Here is an 18,487-nt window from a genome sequence, read left to right on the forward strand (position 1 = left end):
CGGCTGCTTTGAGGATAACCGCTGACAACTCTGTTAAGGTATTTAACAGCCCGGAAAAAGCCATGGCATTTATTGACGCTTTGCGCTGCCCAGCTGCTGATGCGAGCGATGTTTCGGTGGCTTGAACACTGGATTCATATTTATCTTCGAAAGTGGCTATGCTCATAGTGTCTACTAGTTAAGATACTTTAGTAATGCGGCTGTTCAAACACAACGCATACACAACGTAATACACGAGCACAGGACAAAGAAACAAGAGGGTATATATAGGGAAACACAAACGAGGGATAACGACACAGGGCAGGTGTGGGTAATCAAACACTTAGGGAAAGATAACAAGGAAACGAGAGGAGCGGGGCCAATGACAAGACACTGGAGAGAACGTATATTATTGTCCAAAGGACCACAATAAGTTTCTCTCCACACATAACCAAAGACTTTGTCATGGCTCTGCTACAGGACCAAGAAAAACATGACTAAGGAAGCAGAGCCATGACAGTATGTTTTTAAGTTCAGCATTAATCTTTTCATGGCTGTGTAAATAATGATTCCCTGCGTGAGTTTTTAATGCGACCGTTATCATTAATCACATTTCATTGTGTTGCGCGACTGCGCGTGATCGCTCTTCAGTGTTTCTAATGTCGGTGGTCAGTGATCAAACGCAAAATGACTCGCGCCTGCAGTGGCGTAACTGTCATTTGAAGGTCACCATACTGTTGCGGTGCATTACACTTAAAAACAGTTTATTCATATGACATAACAATGCCACGTTGTTGTACGCGTTTTTGTGCTTTGCCACTGGATGCGCAAGCAAGCGCCACGAGCGCGGATGATGCACGCATTTCATACTGTCCGCGTATCTGGAGTCGCGGCTCTCTGTCTTCAGCGAATATAACTTACGAATGTGAGCAACGGGATATGGTGAGAAAGCAGCGCATTTTAATGTTGAGCTTGTCTGAAAGACAACATCAGTCTATTCACAAAGTTGTAATTGTGAATGATCCGCAGGTCTGTCAGTGATGGTAAACTGCACAGTTTTCAGAGATGCGGGAGATGACATCTCCTGCTGATATCCTATTTATGTTTTCAATTAGCCTAATATGATAGCCCATTCCATACTACATTGTCAGACCTTTAGCTATTTTGTGAAACAGATACTTATTACCAAGACATTATTAGACGGGTAAAAGAATCAGAAACAGCTTTATTGCCAAGTATGTTTGCGCATACATGGAATTTGTTTTGGTGACAGGAGCATCCAGTACACAGAAACAGCAACAACAGTACACAGAGACCATAACACAACACCAATTCAAACACCAGTTCAAGGACTTTAATTCACACATGACAGCTTGACATTAAAACGAGGTTAAGAATAAGTTTATAAATGCTTAAAAATAAATAATTGACGTTGTTGTTATTATTAGGGCCTATTTATAACATTTCCATCTATATACTGTATTTACTTAATAAAAGTAAACCAAATAAATGCATCATAAAGAACAAATATTTATACAGTAAATACCTACATAATTAGGGTCATGTTAAATTTATTCTTAACCTCGTTTTAATGTCAAGCTGTCATGTGTGAATTAAAGTCCTTGAACTGGTGTTTGAATTGGTGTTTTTCACCTCATTTTGGCACACTGAAAGTGGCAACTCTACACGTTACAGAGTTTGCTTAGTTGCATCAGAAAAGTGGAACAAAGAATTTCAGATCATTCAAATAGATCCACAATTATAGGCTAAATAAAAGGCCTCAAGCTGGAGGTTCAATCTGGGCTGTTTTTATTTTCAACTTTTTGAGTGGTAGATCTTGCCTTTCAACAATTCCGAGGTCGGGGATCATGGGCTCAAAAATGTTGGTGACCACTGCTGTAAAGCTTTTTCTCGGGGCCTTGTAATTGCATATGAAAGTAAAAAGAAACGAGAAAGTCTAGAAAAACAGCGGGCATTAGAATTGCAGCTGACAGAGGCCGAGGAGGAGTATAAACAAAACCCATCCAATACCATTCTAAATAAAACTTCGGCTGCAAGGGCTGCACTTAACTCTTTTCTTACTCAGAAGGCACATCAGAATATCTGGTTTGCTAAACAAAAGTTGTATGAGTTTGGTAACAAACCAAGCAAATATTTGGCATCCCTGGTGAAAAAGAGAGCCGACTCACAAAATATTTCATGTATTAAAGAATCTTCTGGCCAAAATATATTTGATAGCAAGAGTATTAATCTTACATTTAAACAGTTCTATGCTGATTTATATACCAGTGAAAAAATTGTTAATAGAGCAGAGTTGATTGAAACGTTTTTCTCAAAAATCAGTTTACCAAAAATTAGTGATGTACAAAGAGAGAAGTTAAATCAGCCTATAGATAAAGAGGAGCTAATGGAGGCCTTGCAAATTACGCAATCAGGGAAGGCACCGGGACCTGATGGTTTTAGTGTAGAGTTTTATAAAGAATTTCACTCTCTGATGCTGGAACCGTTGCTCCAGATGTTACATTTTTCTTTTGAACAGTATTCTCTACCCAGATCTCTTACAGAGGCCAATATTAGTCTTATCCTTAAGAAAGGAAAATCAGAAGATGAGTGCTCATCATACAGACCTATTAGCCTTCTAAATACAGATTTTAAATTGCTGTCTAAGGTTTTAGCTTTGAGACTAGAGAAGATATTACCGGGAATTATAAAAGCTGACCAAACTGGGTTCATTTATGGTCGCTACTCTAATGATAATATGAGAAGATTACTTAATATTATTCAGTTAGCACAATATCAAAAATTAAATAGTATGGTTATTTCCTTAGATGCGGAAAAAGCATTTGACCGGGTTGAATGGGAGTTTTTGTTTTATACACTGAATTTATTTCAATTGGGGAATAATTTTATTCGATGGGTAAAGATAATGTATGATAGTCCAATAGCTGCAGTTATTACGAATGGTAGGTGTTCATAGAATTTCTGTTTAGAGAGGGGCACCAGGCAGGGCTGCCCTCTGTCGCCCTTGCTTTTTGCAATGGTTATTGAACCCCTGGCTGAGGCAGTGAGATGCAATCCACATATTTCTGGCATTCTAGTTAATGGTAAACACCATAAAATCGCTTTGTACGCTGATGATATTCTTTTGTTTGTTACCCGACCGGAGGAGTCTGTTCCAATGATTATGGAGGTCATCGAACAATTTAGTGAGATTTCGGGTTATAAAATTAATTTTTCCAAATCAGAGGCTATGCCTCTAGGGAAGCAAAGGTCTCTTACCCCTGCAGCCTCTTTTCCTTTTAAATGGGTGAAAATGGGCTTTACCTATCTTGGAATATTTGTCACTCCGATGTTACAGCAAATGTATAAGACTAATTACGACCCGTTCCTACGACGAGTACATGAGGATCTGGATAGATGGTCTCCCCTGCCGTTGTCCATGTTAGGAAGAATAGCTCTTATTAAGATGATAATCCTGCCCCGTTTTCTGTATTTATTTTAAATGATCCCAATTCTCCTAAACTCAATCACGGTCAAACACATAAATGGCTGGTTCAGCTCGTTTATTTGGAGTCGGAGGAAACCAAGATTGAAATTTGCTAATATGCAACTACCTGGTAACAAGGGGGGCTTTGCGGTTCCGGATGTTAGGTTGTATCAGCTTGCCTCCCAGTTTCGCTATATTTTTGAGTGGGTGAGAAATGACCCGGAGTCAGTTTGGTTAGACATTGAATCACTCAACTTAGTTGATGGGCTGCCAATCTCACTGGCCTCTCTTCCCTTTGCTCTAGATGTTAAAAGAATATCTGGCTTAGGGCAGAACAGAATTGTCAGTAATACTTTACGAGCGTGGAAATTAATCAGGAGTTGGGAGGGAAAAGCTAAAACTCTGTCGTCTATTACTCCGGTGCAAGGAAATTTTGATTTTCAGCCAGGGATAATGGATAATGGTTATATTTTGTGGAGGGGTCTTGGTATAACCACTATAAAAGATCTGTTTGAAAAAGAGGTGCTATTATCATTTGAACAGTTGCGAGCTAAGTTTAAATTACCCCAAAATATTTTTTTCAGATATTTACAAATTAGGAGTTTTGTGATGAAGAACATCAGCCCTGAATTTTCCAGCTGCCCAACCCCAACAGAACAGGTGCTCCTGAACAATAGCTCTAGGAGGTCATTAATAAAGCGGTGCTATGAAGCCCTCCTACAAGGAGCAAAAGTCAATACTGAAACAACCCAAACTACTTGGGAGCAGGATTTGGGGATTTCAATTGATGCAGATAGTTGGACACAAATTTGGCAGCATGCTGGCAATATATCAATCTGTAATAGAACTAAAGAACTGCAGTACAAACTTCTACATCGACTTCAGATTACTCCTCTGCGTAGACATAAGTTCAACTCAAATAATTCACCTTATTGTCTAAAGTGCAAGGTCGAAGAGGGTGACTTTGTTCACTGCACATGGAAATGTAGATATATTGGAGCTTACTGGGTACAGATTTGTAGGAGACTAAGTCTGATATTTAATACAGAATGTGACTTCAATCCACTGTATTTCTTGTTGGGTATTACTGATAATAATATAAAGAGTACTCCAAGCAGAAGGTTATTTAATGTCCTTACTTATGCTGCCCGTAAGAGCATTTTTCTTAAATGGATCTCTGATAAACCACCGACAGTTTCAGAGTGGCATAAAGTGATATTTGACTCACTACCACTGGAATATATTACCTATTGGTCAAAAGGGAAAATAGATATGTTTTACCAAATATGGACCCCCTTTTTTAATTATATAGGTCCCAGGAACTCACACATCATCTTGCAAAGTATTGGCAGGTCAACATAAACCTAAATTGTTTGGTTGTGAACTTTTATTATTATTATCTTTTTATTTTTTTCTCGAGAATGTATGCATTTATGATGTATATTGGAATGCACTTGTGATCTGTGGTCGTTGTTCTATTGTTCTATTGTATTATGTTCAAGAATAAAAGGAAAAAAAATCAAATAAATAAAAGAATGAACCTACGCACAGAAAACGCATGTACGCCTCTCTATCAGATGTGAAATCTATAAATCGCAAATGATCGTGAAATTGCGATGTCTAATTAATGTCATTGATATATGAAAGAGCACCTGTCAACGTCCAAATCCAATAAGAGCAGCAAAAATAGATTATATTTCCAAACATTGCAGCACTCGCAGAAGCAAACATGCATACGTCCCAATATACTGCTGAGCACTTTTCCACACCAAAGACCGTTTTTATAAATATAAACGTTGCTGTGGATTTTTGCACACTTTACGATCAAATTTGTGCGTATGCACATTTTTTTAATGAGACCCCAGAAAAGCACTACATTAACCCAAAGGAAATTAGCACATCAAAGCCAATATGCACACTGCTATAAATGCAAAACAGAACAAAACTATGACTACAAAGGGTTCACAAATGACATAAACATATCAACTAAAAGATGATTTGAAAATATTATAATCTAAACAGATGTGTAAGAGGGTTCTTACTCCAGTGAGGTGTGGGTTGGGGTTGAACCCGCACTGATTGCACACTGTAGTGTGACACTGAGTACACTTGTTGAAGTTTGGAGAGCCGTGGACACTCGCAAGCTCTGCAGTGTTGCAGACTGGACACAGTTTACTGCTGGGCATAGGTGCTATCTGAGGTACTGAGTAGGGTGAAGTTGGCGCACTAGCTCGATCAGGAGACACAGTTGGCGAGCGGCCCATTCGTCCAGCACTACTGCTGAAGTCAACCTGAAGGTTGCGTCTGGAGGCATGTTGTCCGGGGCTTTGATTGGTTCCCACACTCCCTGATGAAGCTTGAATTTGAGACTGATGTATCAAAGAAGTCTGGAACTGTCTGGGACCATCATGGACGACCTTCGTGTATGGGTTTCCGCTTCCGTGCATAGGGCTTGATGGAGGCCCTCCCCCTCCAGCCAACCTGAAGAAAAACAAGAAGAAAATGAGAGAATGAAGACGATTCTGTTGCACAACGCTTACAGAATTCCTTAGAAGGTCTAATCTCAGCAGTTATTTGGTGGATTGAATTATGGTTCATGCCATTGCACGCAGAAGAAAAAAACTATGGTGGTGGTATTAACACAGATAATCAGAAGTCCTCATTGCAATTTGTTATCTTATAAATGAGCAGATTACAACGTTAATTGGATGGCAGATGTTAGCATTTAAGCTTTCATTTATGTATTGGATTTTCAGATTAGAATTGTTGTGCAGAGCTAATTAAATGCAGTATCATCTCTGGCCTGGCTTTTTATTTTCGTTCTGTTTGGTGATCACAAAAATTGTTTGTTAGATCACATGATAATAAATGAAAGTCATAGCCAGGGCTTCACGACAGCTGGGAAGATGTTACATTTGCTACCTTGGTCAATACAGAATGTTTATGAGAGAAAACCTGAAAATCCAGCGTTGATGTGTTCATCTTAATAGTTGCTGCTTTTGGACTAAAGAGGAAGTTTTGACTTGTGACCCTTCAGTGTATTTTGTGAAAGTTTGATAATTGTAGAATTCATATACAGCAGACAGTGTAGTTCCCTTTCTGTCGGTCTCTCGACGTTGTGTCGAACCGACAGATGGGGTTCGTCCCTGAGAACCAATCGCTTCCGACTACTTAGAAAAGGCCAATGAAAATTGGCGAATGAAATTTGTATGCCGGTCTCCGCCCCCGGAAATCCGGGTATAAAAGGGAGACGGCGTGCTTCATTCATTCACCTTTTGTTCTTCGGAGCCTTCGCTTATGAAGATCAACTCTCGCTACTACTTAGCAACTCCAGATTGCCGGTTCTACGACGTGGTGCAGCGGACTGTCCCTTCCTGCGGCGACTTCCCCTGGGCGTCTCGGCGGTTCTAGAGGTGTTCGAGCATGCAGACGGTGCCTCACTGGGGCAGATGTTGTGGATACGTCCTGCCCGCACTGCGGGCGGTTGACGATTCAGACGTTGCGTCACTGGTGGCTGTGTTCCCAAGGGACTCAGCCACCACCTCGTCTGCTTCCCGTTCCGTGACGGCAGGACTACGGCCCTGCCGCCCGCTACGGCGAGCAGCGAGGGTGATATGAGGATTACTGTGAGCGCTAATCCGTCAGCCGATGTCCACACTTGTGAGAGACACCTCTGGCTGAACCTTGCACAGATGAGTAACGCCGAGAAAGTCGCTTTCTCGATGCACCCATCTTGCAAGGGGGGCTGTTTGGGGATACTGTCGAGCTGCAGTTCTCGATAGTAAGGGAGCAGACAGAGGATATCAAGTATGTCCTCCCCAGCCGCGACTCGACCGCCCTCTGGCCGCCGAGATCCCGTGCACCGTCTGCTTCCCAGCAGCCCTGGTCCTCTTCGAGACATCGAAGAGGAGACCACCACCCCGTCAGCAGGTTTTGGTTTATATTTGAATATGCCGAGTGTATTTTCATCCCAGCCGGTCGGGATGATACTAGAGTCTAGACTTGACGCGTTTCGTCAGGGCGAGTGACGTCATTACGTCAGATTGTAAGAGAATCGGTGAACCGGTCTTTTGAACCGGTTCATTGAAACGAACTGTCCGAAAGAACCGGTTCGCAGAAAAGAGCCTGACTTCCCATCACTACTAGAGGCACGTTTTTTCTCCGTTCTAATGTGCTTTCAGAGGTGGACGAAGTACACAACTTCCTTACTTGAGTGAAAGTACAGATACTACTGGTCAAATATTACTGCACTACAAGTAAAAGTTGTAAAGACAGATTCTTACTTGAGTAAAAGTACAGAAGTACGTGCTTTTAAAAGTACTCAAGTATTAAAAGTAAATTTCCTTTATGTCAGTTGTGCATTGTTTTATTGTCGTATACCTTATGCCCCTGAAGCAACCTACTGAATACACTGAGTAGCTCACAGTATCAGTGTATTAAAGGAGTGTTCACTTCAAAATTTGCCCCCATTGACTTTCCATAGTAATATTACTATGGAAAGTCAATGGGGGCAAATTTTGAGTGACAACTCCTTTAAGAGCTTTATATGTTTAGCACATATATGTTTAGTTTAGATATAATCCTGTATGATCATTTAGCCTAATTATCCTCATTAGCCCCCTAGGCCTATATGTATTTATGAGCAGTGTTCTTTTATTTTGTATATTCCCTTTACCAGTTTTAGCAGCAGTTTACCAGTAACTAGTAAGGTTCTTGTAAAGTGTAGAAGCCATGTGTTTGTTGGATTTATTACCATTTGTATTACCATAATGAAACTATGGTATGTTTAGTTGCTGTGGTTTTACTAAAGATTATTAATTGGAGTATGGTTCCTATATATAGAAAATGGTAAATTTGTGGATACTGTGGTTTTACTGCAAATACCATCCCTGCTGAAAAAAAACAATGAATTTTTTAACTAGAATGAGATTTTTAAATTAAATTCCTCTTTGTAATGTGTTTTGAGTTTTATTCCAATAGGATTTACCATCCCACCAATGGAATCCATCACATACAAGTAGACAACAATTATCCATAGTACAATTCCCATTATATGTCATGGCTCTGCTTCATTTAGTCATGTCTTTCTTGGTCCTGTAGCAGAGCCATGGCAAAGCCTTTGGTTATGTGTGGAGAGAAACATATTATTGTCCTTTTGACAATAATATGCGTTCTCTCCAGTGTCTTGTCATTGGCCCCGCTCCACTCGTTTCCTTGTTATCCTTCCCTGAGTGTTTGATTAACCACACCTGCCCCATGTCGTTATCCCTCGTTTGTCTTACCTATATATACCCTCATGTTTCTTTGTCCTGTGCTCGTGTATTGTACTATGTTTGTAGTGCTTGTACTACGTTGTGTATGTGTATGTGTATGTGTATGTGTATGTGTATGTGTATGTGTATGTGTATGTGTATGTGTATGTGTATGTGTTCCTGTGGTCCGATCCCAGTCCAGTCTTAGTAAGTGTTTAGTTTAGTTTGTCAAGATATGTTTAGTCAAGTGTTATGTTAGTTTAGTCCAGTCTAGTTTATTTTTCCTATCTTGTTTTTTACCCCCCTCGTGGGTGTGTTGTTTCTGTTTTGTCTATTGTTTAATAAATATATTCCGTTAACCCCTTCATTGCCATTGCCTGCCTGCATTTGGGTTCTTCTCCACGCACCTTCGTGACATTATAACCATTATTCCATTACATTTTATGTTGTATTTTGCGCAGGGTTCTATTGTTTTTATACAGATATACAGGAATACTTCAACTATACATAGTTACTTCAGTAAAAACATCATTCATTTTCCAAATCGCTTTAAATGATACAGCAGCAGATCAGAAGTTAACACGCACACGTAGCTCAAGGTGTATGTGATGCTTATTTACCGTTTAGCCGTTATGCCGATCATTTTCATGACAATGTTTCTATGATCTTTGACTGATCGTAACCCACAGATGATTACACCACACTTTAACATCTGCCTTTTCGTCTTTTATTGTTCTATTTGTCTTTTTAGAGCGCTATCAATGGTGTTTCAGCGCCTACGTTTACATTAGTTTAGCGGGGAAGATCCCAGAGTTGCCAGATTTGCGTAAAAAAATCTGCCAAATGGCCAATCAAAGCTTGCCGGAAAACCGCGAGCTTAGAAAAACTGAAATACTTGGCAACAGTAAAAGGTCCTGGAAGATCGCAAGCCAGATAAATTGCGCACACAGGAAACCCCGCTGCATAGAAACCATTTTCTACTTTTGGACCTTTTTATAAATGTAGTGGAGTAAAAAGTATGATATTTGTCTTTCAAATGTAGTGAAGTTAAAGTACAAGTACTCAGAAAAAATAATACTCAGTACAGATACTCAAAAAGTGTACTTAAGTACAGTACTCAGGTAAATTTACTTCGTTACTTTCCACCTCTGTGTGCTTTATTAAAAGTTATGAAGCAGACACATGCACTAAGTAAAAAGGTTAGAGCACCTAACCCCACTCCCACCCTAATCCTACACCTACCCACTTCCCAACCATATAAAACACAGAACAAGCAAATACAAGTCAGCCACGGTTATGTATTGCAAACACTGACCAAAAACAGTATAAAACATTAAAAACAGGTCACGTTACATTCGGAATCTTCTAGAACCGTACGATATCATTGTGTGATGAGCACATAAGGTTTTAATTACTGATGATCGCGCTCCAGAGGTTAGCGTGTGATGCAGTCGGAGCGGGACTGCCAATGTCATTTCATAACGTTGGCGAACGTAATGGCGCAACCAGTCACAAGACACCAGAAGCCAATGCCATTTCAAAATCGATGGTGGCGTAACTCCAGCGTTCCGGCGGCAATTTTTGAAATCTGTCACTGCGCAGCCGGTCCGGATCGGAGTTGTAAGATGGATGGAGAAGGGGATCGCTTTTGATTTAATTCTTCAGCCTCGGAACGCTTGGAATAATTGCACTTTTTTAATAAACAGCATCTGTACAAAATACTAATGCATTTTGATCATTTATTCATGTATTGCAGCTATGCTTAAGTAAACAAGTTCTTGATTTACCTCAGCCAAACACAATCAATCTTCACAGTAATGACATCAGACGTTTATCCGCCACAGGATATACATCAATAATATTCAGTATCATCTGCTTCGTAACCTTGAATGTACCTGCATCAACACGGAGAAAAACCCATGCGCCACTAGTGGACATTCCACCTGAAAGATGCAACAATTTGTACCTGGAGCTACGTATTTCGGGTTATGCAGAAGTGTAGGGAGAGGTACATATTTGCGATGACCCTGTGTTATTTTTAACTGATGAAGTGAAGTTGACGCCATTGTTACTGTTTATTGCTAAAAGCCAAAGCTTATGAATACACGTGCACTGAGAGGGGTACCGACCAATCACATGAGAAGCGGAAGCTCGCTGATATGGTATGGGTGGGACCATAGACATATGTAACTAGAGGCCGCATTGGCCGCTTTGCTCCGCTGCTGCGATACGTAAATGGCGCCGCCATATTGGTGAGGGCAACAGTGCAATAAAAGCCCACTGAACCCAACGGGAGAGCTGCGCTTTTTCGGCATTAAAAGCACAATTACGTTTACATTTCTAAACATATTTGAATGGTTTGCGATCAGTGTTGGGTAAGTTACTCTGAAAAAGTAATTAATTACTAGTTACTAATTACATATTCGATAATTTAATTAGATTACTGTACAAGTTACTCTCTTCAAAAAGTATTTAGTTACTAATTACTTTCTATATCCTACATCAACCTTGATGAGTTAAGTGATTCAAGGATAGACATGAAACGTCTCTTTTAATTCATTCAAATAAATCATATAAAACTACATAAAGTATTATTATTAATTACAAATGTGAGAATTATACATTAAAGCACAGATTTTAAAGTTAGACTTTGAATTTTGATGTCAATTCCTCTTCTGTACACACACATATTACACAAAGTATGTAGTTTAATTACATCAGAAGTAACTGTAATTAAATTACAGAAAAAATAAGAGTAATCCCTTACTTTACTTTTTCAAGGGAAAAGTAATTAAATTACAGTAACTAATTACTTAGTAACTAGTTACACCCAACACTGTTTGCGATATACGTAGAGTACAACTTTACCATGTCTCTAGTTGCTTCGTGTCTCGATTATAGCCTACTTTAAAATGAATGGTAGTCATAAGGAAATTATTAAGCCTAAACAATTGCTTGACAAGCCTGAGTTTTAACAGTTCCATATGACAATAAATACATTTTCAAGTCTAACCAACTTTAACTGGAGCCAAAACGTCTCTGTACTCCACGTAAATAGAAAAGTATTTAAATTGGTTGGAACTGCAGCTCCACCATTCACTGTATGTCTTTAGTGGGCTTTTGCCCTCACCAATATGTCGGCGGCATTGATGTACGATCCAGCGGACAATGCGGCGTCTAGTTATATATTAAAGCAATAAGCCCCAAGAAGCAGTGGGTTACAGTGCATTTTATAACAGCTAAGGGTGTTGTGGCACGACGCGAAGAGGAGTCATTAAAACCCCCTCAGCTGTTATAAAATGCTCTGTAACCCACTGCTTCGCACGGCTTATTGCTTTTATAAAACGCTTATTCCATATGCTTAGCAAGGTTTCATAAAATAAAGTAAATAAAATGATATTTCGGCTATGTGGTGCGGTCAGACGTTATATATTGGGGTATTTTATAACGGCTTAGAACTCCGCTCAGCCAATCAGAATCAAGGACCAGAACTGACTGTTTTATAAATATGTCTATGGGTGGGCCATCTTCAGACACACGCTCTAAGCGGGGAACCAGTCACGACAGACTGGGTCAGCTTTACCAATCAGAGCGTTTCTGAAGGAGAGATTTTATATATACTGGAAGAAATCCAGTCGTTTTGTTAAAAGAGGGACAGTGGTGAACAATAGACTTGAAATATGTGAAATATAAAGCGTTTTTGAAATTAGAAACATGAACAGCCAACTTTTACAACACCCAAAAAACATAATCAAAGCCTCAAAAACAGCAAAAGAATACCCCTTTAATACTCATTTGTGTAATTTCACTGTAACACTGGTCACCTTAAAATAAAGTGTAACCAAACGTATTTTTAACAAGATCAGAATCAGAATCAGAAGAGCTTTATTGCCAAGTGTGCTTGCACACACAAGGAATTTTCTTTGGTGTTGGAAGCTTCTAGTACAGACATTCAACACAATGACAATACAATATAATACGATTTACAGTCTAAAAGATTCTAAAAAGATGCATTGACTGTAAAATGATTGTTCCATTTCTACAAGTGTACCAGTACAGTAGTCCAACCCAGATGACAGGTTTAGCAAGCCTGCGTTCTGTATACGCTCTCATTTCACTTTGAAAAGAACTAGAAAGAGACTTCTGTCTGTAGGCTGGTGACACTACTAGTTCGAAAAGAGAATAAGAACAACACACACATAAACGCTTTAAAAGCACACATTCAGAGGTTCAGTCAACCTCACAAACATCAAACAAATGATATATCCTTGGTAATGTACTACACTATGACTCTCAGTCATGTCAAACTGTCATCTCTAAAAGAAAACTTCACCCAATGTATTTCTTACAAATGGGATTAAATACCTGTCAATGACATAATCTTCAGATTTTTTCTTGAGACAGGATTAAGCTCTTAAAACAAGCCTAGATGTAATCTCAGAAAACTATTTAATGAAAAGACACTTCAGCAAGATTACGTCTACATCATACAGGTAATGGAAATATTTTGTAAAAATATAATGAAAATGCATATCATTACACATCACATTAAAGGGGTCATATGGCAGAAATACGTGTTTTTCTGTGTCTTTGGTGTGTTATAAATTGCCCATGCATGTATTAGACACGTAAAATTGCTCAAATTAAAGTGTGGGAACAAAAGATGCATTCTATCTAAAAGCGAATGCGAACCCAGACCTGCCTGAAACGCCTCGTGTAACCACACCCCCACAAATCTACGTCACTTTGTAACATGATTTGACTTAAGACCGCCCAAATCTAAACGCAAGTGAGGTGGGCGTACTTGTAAATCTCATTGTATCATCTCCGCCGCAGCCATGTCGCGGAGATGCTGTGTGTTTCGTTGCGAAAAGAAAGAGTTGAGTTTGTCGTGTGTTTGTGATCTGCAAATGCAGACACACGCGCAACGTGAAAAAAGACAACATAAGTCCTAATAATCAGTAATAATGTTCCCACTAGAGGCAACAAATGTCGTGTTTATAATGTCTTTTTATATTTAGTATTTATTTTGGGTTTATTGTCTTTGTTGAGTCGTGACGAGACGTGGCGTAACACTGGTTGATCAAGAAGGGCCAAAGCGCTGGCGTTATTAATACCATTCCCTGCTGTAATGCCAGCTTGTTTCTATCTCACACAAACTCTGTATGATGTATATGCTTGTTTGTTTATAGTCTTTATAACGTCGTATATAAAAGGTAAAACAGTTAGCTATAGTTTTTAACTATTTAACATCATATTTTTTTAATAAAACCTTACCAATCCTTTACATCGTGCTCAAGTCGCGCTGGCAAAGTTGATGTATCGGCTTGATCATCTTCATTTTCCGTATCAGATTTGGGCTCGAATTGATATAAGGAAGTACCGATGACATTTGATCACCTGTCAGTACAATTGCGTGGGAACATGATGTTCCAAATATGGTAAGAGGCATTACATTTCCGTGAAACGCTTGCAGTATTCCACCAATCACTACGCACTGGTGAACTGACCAATCATAGCACACCTCGCTTTTCAGAGCCATGAGCTTTGTAAAAAATCTACGCGTTTCAGAGAGGCGGGGCAAAGAGGAGATACAAACATGCACGGTGTGTGGAAAATACAGCGTTTTTAAACTTTAAATGGTGTATACACATTGCGTTACATCTAAAACAAACCATCATATTAGTTTTAGCCGTGTCATATGACCCCTTTAAAATACTGACCTACTGTATATGTTGCGCAGTCGTGACTCGTGCCTACACAGCAAAATCGCCAGTGTTAAAAAAGGTCAAATTAACACTCATAGTGTTAATATAATCCACACTTTGAGAGTGTGGATTATACACTGTGCGTGTTAATTTGACCTTTTTTAACACTGGCGATTTTGCTGTGACAAAGAATCAGCTGCTGCCAGAGAACGTGTAACACACTAAAGAAATGTTATTTGTTAATGAAATGAGATCAAATGTAACTTACATTTATTGGGTTGAATGTTTGATAAAAATGCACTTTTGCCTTATAATTCAAATAAATGGTCTGTCATTCCCAAGGAATTAGCAGAGTTCAAGTAATCAATACAGTTTATTCTATACTGTCCTGTATATTACTTGTGGTGTATTTGAGAGTCGAGTTTCATTTACACATTTTCATAATTTTCCCATCTTCAGTTAAAATGAAGAGAAAAAATCATAATGTCATAAAGGACTTTGGGGCGGTTTCCCAGACAGGGATTAGTTTAAAACAGGACTAGGGCCCGGTTGCATAAAGCACCTTAAGTGTAATTTTCCCTTAAGTGTGTCCTTAAGTATACCTTAAATTTTACTTTAGTTATTCTCCTATTGTCTTTGGTAAAGGAAAATCACCCCTTAAGGGGCAGTTGTGGCCTAATGGTTAGAGAGTCGGACTCATGACCAGAAGGTTGCCGGTTCGATTCCCAGGGCCGGCGGGTAACAACTGAGGTGCCCTTGAGCAAGGCACCTTACCCCTACTTGCTCCCCGGGTTCTGTAGTGATAGCTGCCCACTGCTCCGGGTGTACGTGTGTTCACTACTCTCTGGATGGGTTAAATGCAGAGGTCACATTTCGTTGCCTTGTACATGTGCAATGACAATAAATTGAATCTAAATCTAAATCTAAAAAAAAAAAAGTGTCATACTTAAGGGAAAAACTTAAGGTGCTTTATGCAACCGGGCCTTAGTTAAATTAGGATATTTAAGTCTTTTTAAAAAACATACTTTACAAAAAAACATTACTGGTGTGCATCTTGAGACAAAACAATCTCACTGATATATTTTAAGATATGGCAGTACAATTTGTTGTCGATCAAGTCACCTCTAACATTTAAGTTAGTCTGGGACTAGGCTTAAGCCCTGTCCGGGAAACCGTCCCATAATGTCCTTTTTTAATAAGAAAACTAAAAATAATAGTCAGTCAAGGCTGGAGAAAGAAGATGCTTCTGAAAAAGAGTGAGAAATGCACAAAAGCTTAGAGAATGAAGAAAGTCCAATAGAACAGAGGACCCATCAGCAAGGTGATTTAGTTGTGCAGAGAGACAACTTTTGTAACCCTGAAATTCCATGTGAAAAACATGAGTTTTTACATGAGTGTTTAGTTAACATGGCATTCACATGAAAGTGGGCCAAAACCACATATATCACATGTGAAAATTTTGAAATTCATGTTTTTTTTCTTTGTGTAGGAAATACCTGATAATGTGACTCATGTTAAGATGACTGCTTAAGTTGATTTTTGGATATCATCTTTGTGGGTAGTTTTTCATTCATGTATGTACATTTAAGATGCAGAAAAGTGCCTAAATGTTATTATTGTTGTCATTGTTATTTTGACTATATATGTAACCGGTTCCACTCGCAATGCTCTGCGCGGGCCTCGAACCGGTGTCGGTCCGGATGGGAGACGGGCGCTCTAACGAGGAGGCTGAAGACCGCAGTCTCTAGCGTCTGTCGCTAGAGCGTCTCTGTTGGTCGGGGAGTGAGGTTTACACACTGCACAGCTCTTCACTAGCTGGCCTCCGTTACATATACAATGTGTTGTAAGATAAATGACCATGGAACATTAATTTGAGCTGAACTTGTTTTATTAGCTTATTAGTTTACTTCTAGAGAAAACAGTAATACATGACAGTGAAAAATGACTCATGACACATGTTAGTGTGCCCCCTAAAAGCATAAGTGGCCCCTGCCTGGCCCCCCCAGTTACAGTAGTCTAGAACCGCTACTGTTTGTCAACCAACACATCTGAATAAATGACAGTAACTTGTTATTACAACAACTGCAGCAGTTTTATAAACTTACAACCACGTTTTAGAATGACAGTGAGAAGCCATTGAGCTCTCGTAAAACGTAAAGATCGTGAATGAATCGAATGGACTCGGTGTCACTCAAACGCAGTCAAATGCAAATAAACGAACGTTTTCCCTTCGACAGAAAAACAAACACGAGCATGTCGTGTAAATGTTGAATCTTTATAAACTCCTCTTACGCCACACATCAGCCGCGGCGTGATGTAAACACGAGCTGCTGTGCGTGTAATGCAGTGCTATCAATTCTCCACGCAAAAGCTCCATCACATCACATGCAGACAGCCATTTGCTGAAGGAAGCAGAGTTCGTGGTGGTGTGTGTGTGTGTGTGTGCGTGTGTGCGTGTGCGTTGTGTGTGCGTGTGCGTGTGTGTTGGTGTGTGTGTGTGTGTTGTGTGTGTGTTGTGCGTGTGTGTGTGCTGTGTGGTTGTGTGCTGTGTTGTGTGCGTGTGTGTGTGTGTGTGTGTGTGTGTGTGTGTGTGTGTGGTGGTGTGTGTGTGTGTGTGTGTGTGTGTGTGTGCGTGTGCGTGAGTGTGTGTGTTGGTGTGTGTGTGTGTGTGTGTGTGTGTCAGTGCATTCATGTTTGTATATCCCGGTGGGGACCTAAACCTGAATACACACCAACACATGGGGACTCGTGTCACCGTGGGGACCAAAATTGAGGTCCTCGTGGGCAAAAAAGCTTATAAATTGTACAGAACAATATATTTTTAATCTAAAAATGCAAAAAGTTTTCTATGATCTTTAGGTTTAGGGGATCAAATATACAGTTTGTACAGTATAAAAACATTACGCCTATGGACTGTCCCCACTGAGATAGTAAACCAGACATGTGTGTGCGTGTGCGTGTGAATGCGCATCCTCAAAAGAGCTCATGACTCACGGACACACACACATATCCAACAAGAATCCTTCATCATTACAAATCTACCTTTAGAAACAAGTAAATGTGTGTGAAACTGCGCGCGTCGTCGCCAAATACTCCGCAGTCTTACAGAAGAATACACGACGAATGTCGTCAAATATTGAAGCTGTGCTTCCTGGCGCTGATTTAGAAAACAGCACTGAACGCCTGGCGGTGAACACATTACACATTCACACACAATCCTCAGCCGCTCTCTCACACGCGCGCGCGCGCGCGCACAGCATCCCCGAGACTCTTCAGTTTATCGTCATGTATCTCAGGTGTGTCCACCTCTCTGGTCTTCACATGAATCTCAAGTCGTGTCTATATTTCGCACCGCAGTGAGCAGAGACGCGCGTCGCACGCGGATGCTGAGCAGAGAGACGCCGAGCATCCTCCGTCAAACGCAACCGCACGAGCGCTTGTTGTGAATCGTATATGTAGCTCACAGAGCCGCAAAACGAAGCAAAGCAAACGCGTGCGTGCGTGCAGAAAACCAGCACAGAGCGCGTAACAGAGAGATGTGTACGTGCTCATACCTGTTCATGGCTGCGGTGGGCTCGAGGGCTTTTCCCGCCCCGGCCGCTGCGCCATTGACGGGCTTCAGGAGCTGTCCAGAGCCCGGCGGTGCTGAAACCACGGGCCCTCCTTCACCGCCCTCCATACTCGCCTCGTTACCCATGTCTGGATCAATTGACTATATCTGTGTATAGATTAATATTTGTATTCTGGCGTGTGAACGCAATGACATAAAGCCGCGTTCAGCGTTGGTCTTCCTCCGCCATCATCATCATCTCTCTCACTTCTCTCTCTCTCTCTCGCTCACTCTCACTCTCATGCGGATTCAGTGGGAGGGGACAGAGGTTCATACAGTACACACGCCTCACGTGTACACTATTTCCTCATTTATTTATGCACAACATTTGCATCCATTCTACATTCAAACGTGCGCTCGTGCTCAACGTGAGTTTGACACATACAGTGTATTGTGTTGTACAGGCACATTGATGATGTTCTGGTTATAAAGCAGGGCAGACGATCTTCAC

The 18,487-nt window shown here is 40.3% G+C and overlaps 1 protein-coding gene across 4 annotated transcripts in view; it reads right to left on the reverse strand.

Moving 5' to 3' along the window:
• bsna (bassoon presynaptic cytomatrix protein a) overlaps positions 1–18,271 on the reverse strand; it is a 73,841-nt gene extending 55,570 nt beyond the window's left edge. For all 4 annotated transcript variants that reach the window (XM_057326836.1, XM_057326834.1, XM_057326837.1 and 1 more), the window contains exons 1-2: positions 17,981–18,271; positions 5,509–5,947 (exon numbers count right to left, since the gene is read on the reverse strand). In XM_057326836.1, coding sequence (XP_057182819.1) covers positions 5,509–5,947; positions 17,981–18,123 — 582 coding nt within the window. In that variant the 5' untranslated portion in view covers positions 18,124–18,271. The remainder of the gene's footprint in view (positions 1–5,508; positions 5,948–17,980) is intronic.
• Positions 18,272–18,487: the final 216 nt, after the last annotated feature.

The sequence above is a fragment of the Triplophysa rosa genome, unplaced genomic scaffold (assembly GCF_024868665.1).
Source record: "Triplophysa rosa unplaced genomic scaffold, Trosa_1v2 scaffold139_ERROPOS793776, whole genome shotgun sequence".
In the NCBI taxonomy this organism is placed as follows: Eukaryota; Metazoa; Chordata; class Actinopteri; order Cypriniformes; family Nemacheilidae; genus Triplophysa; species Triplophysa rosa.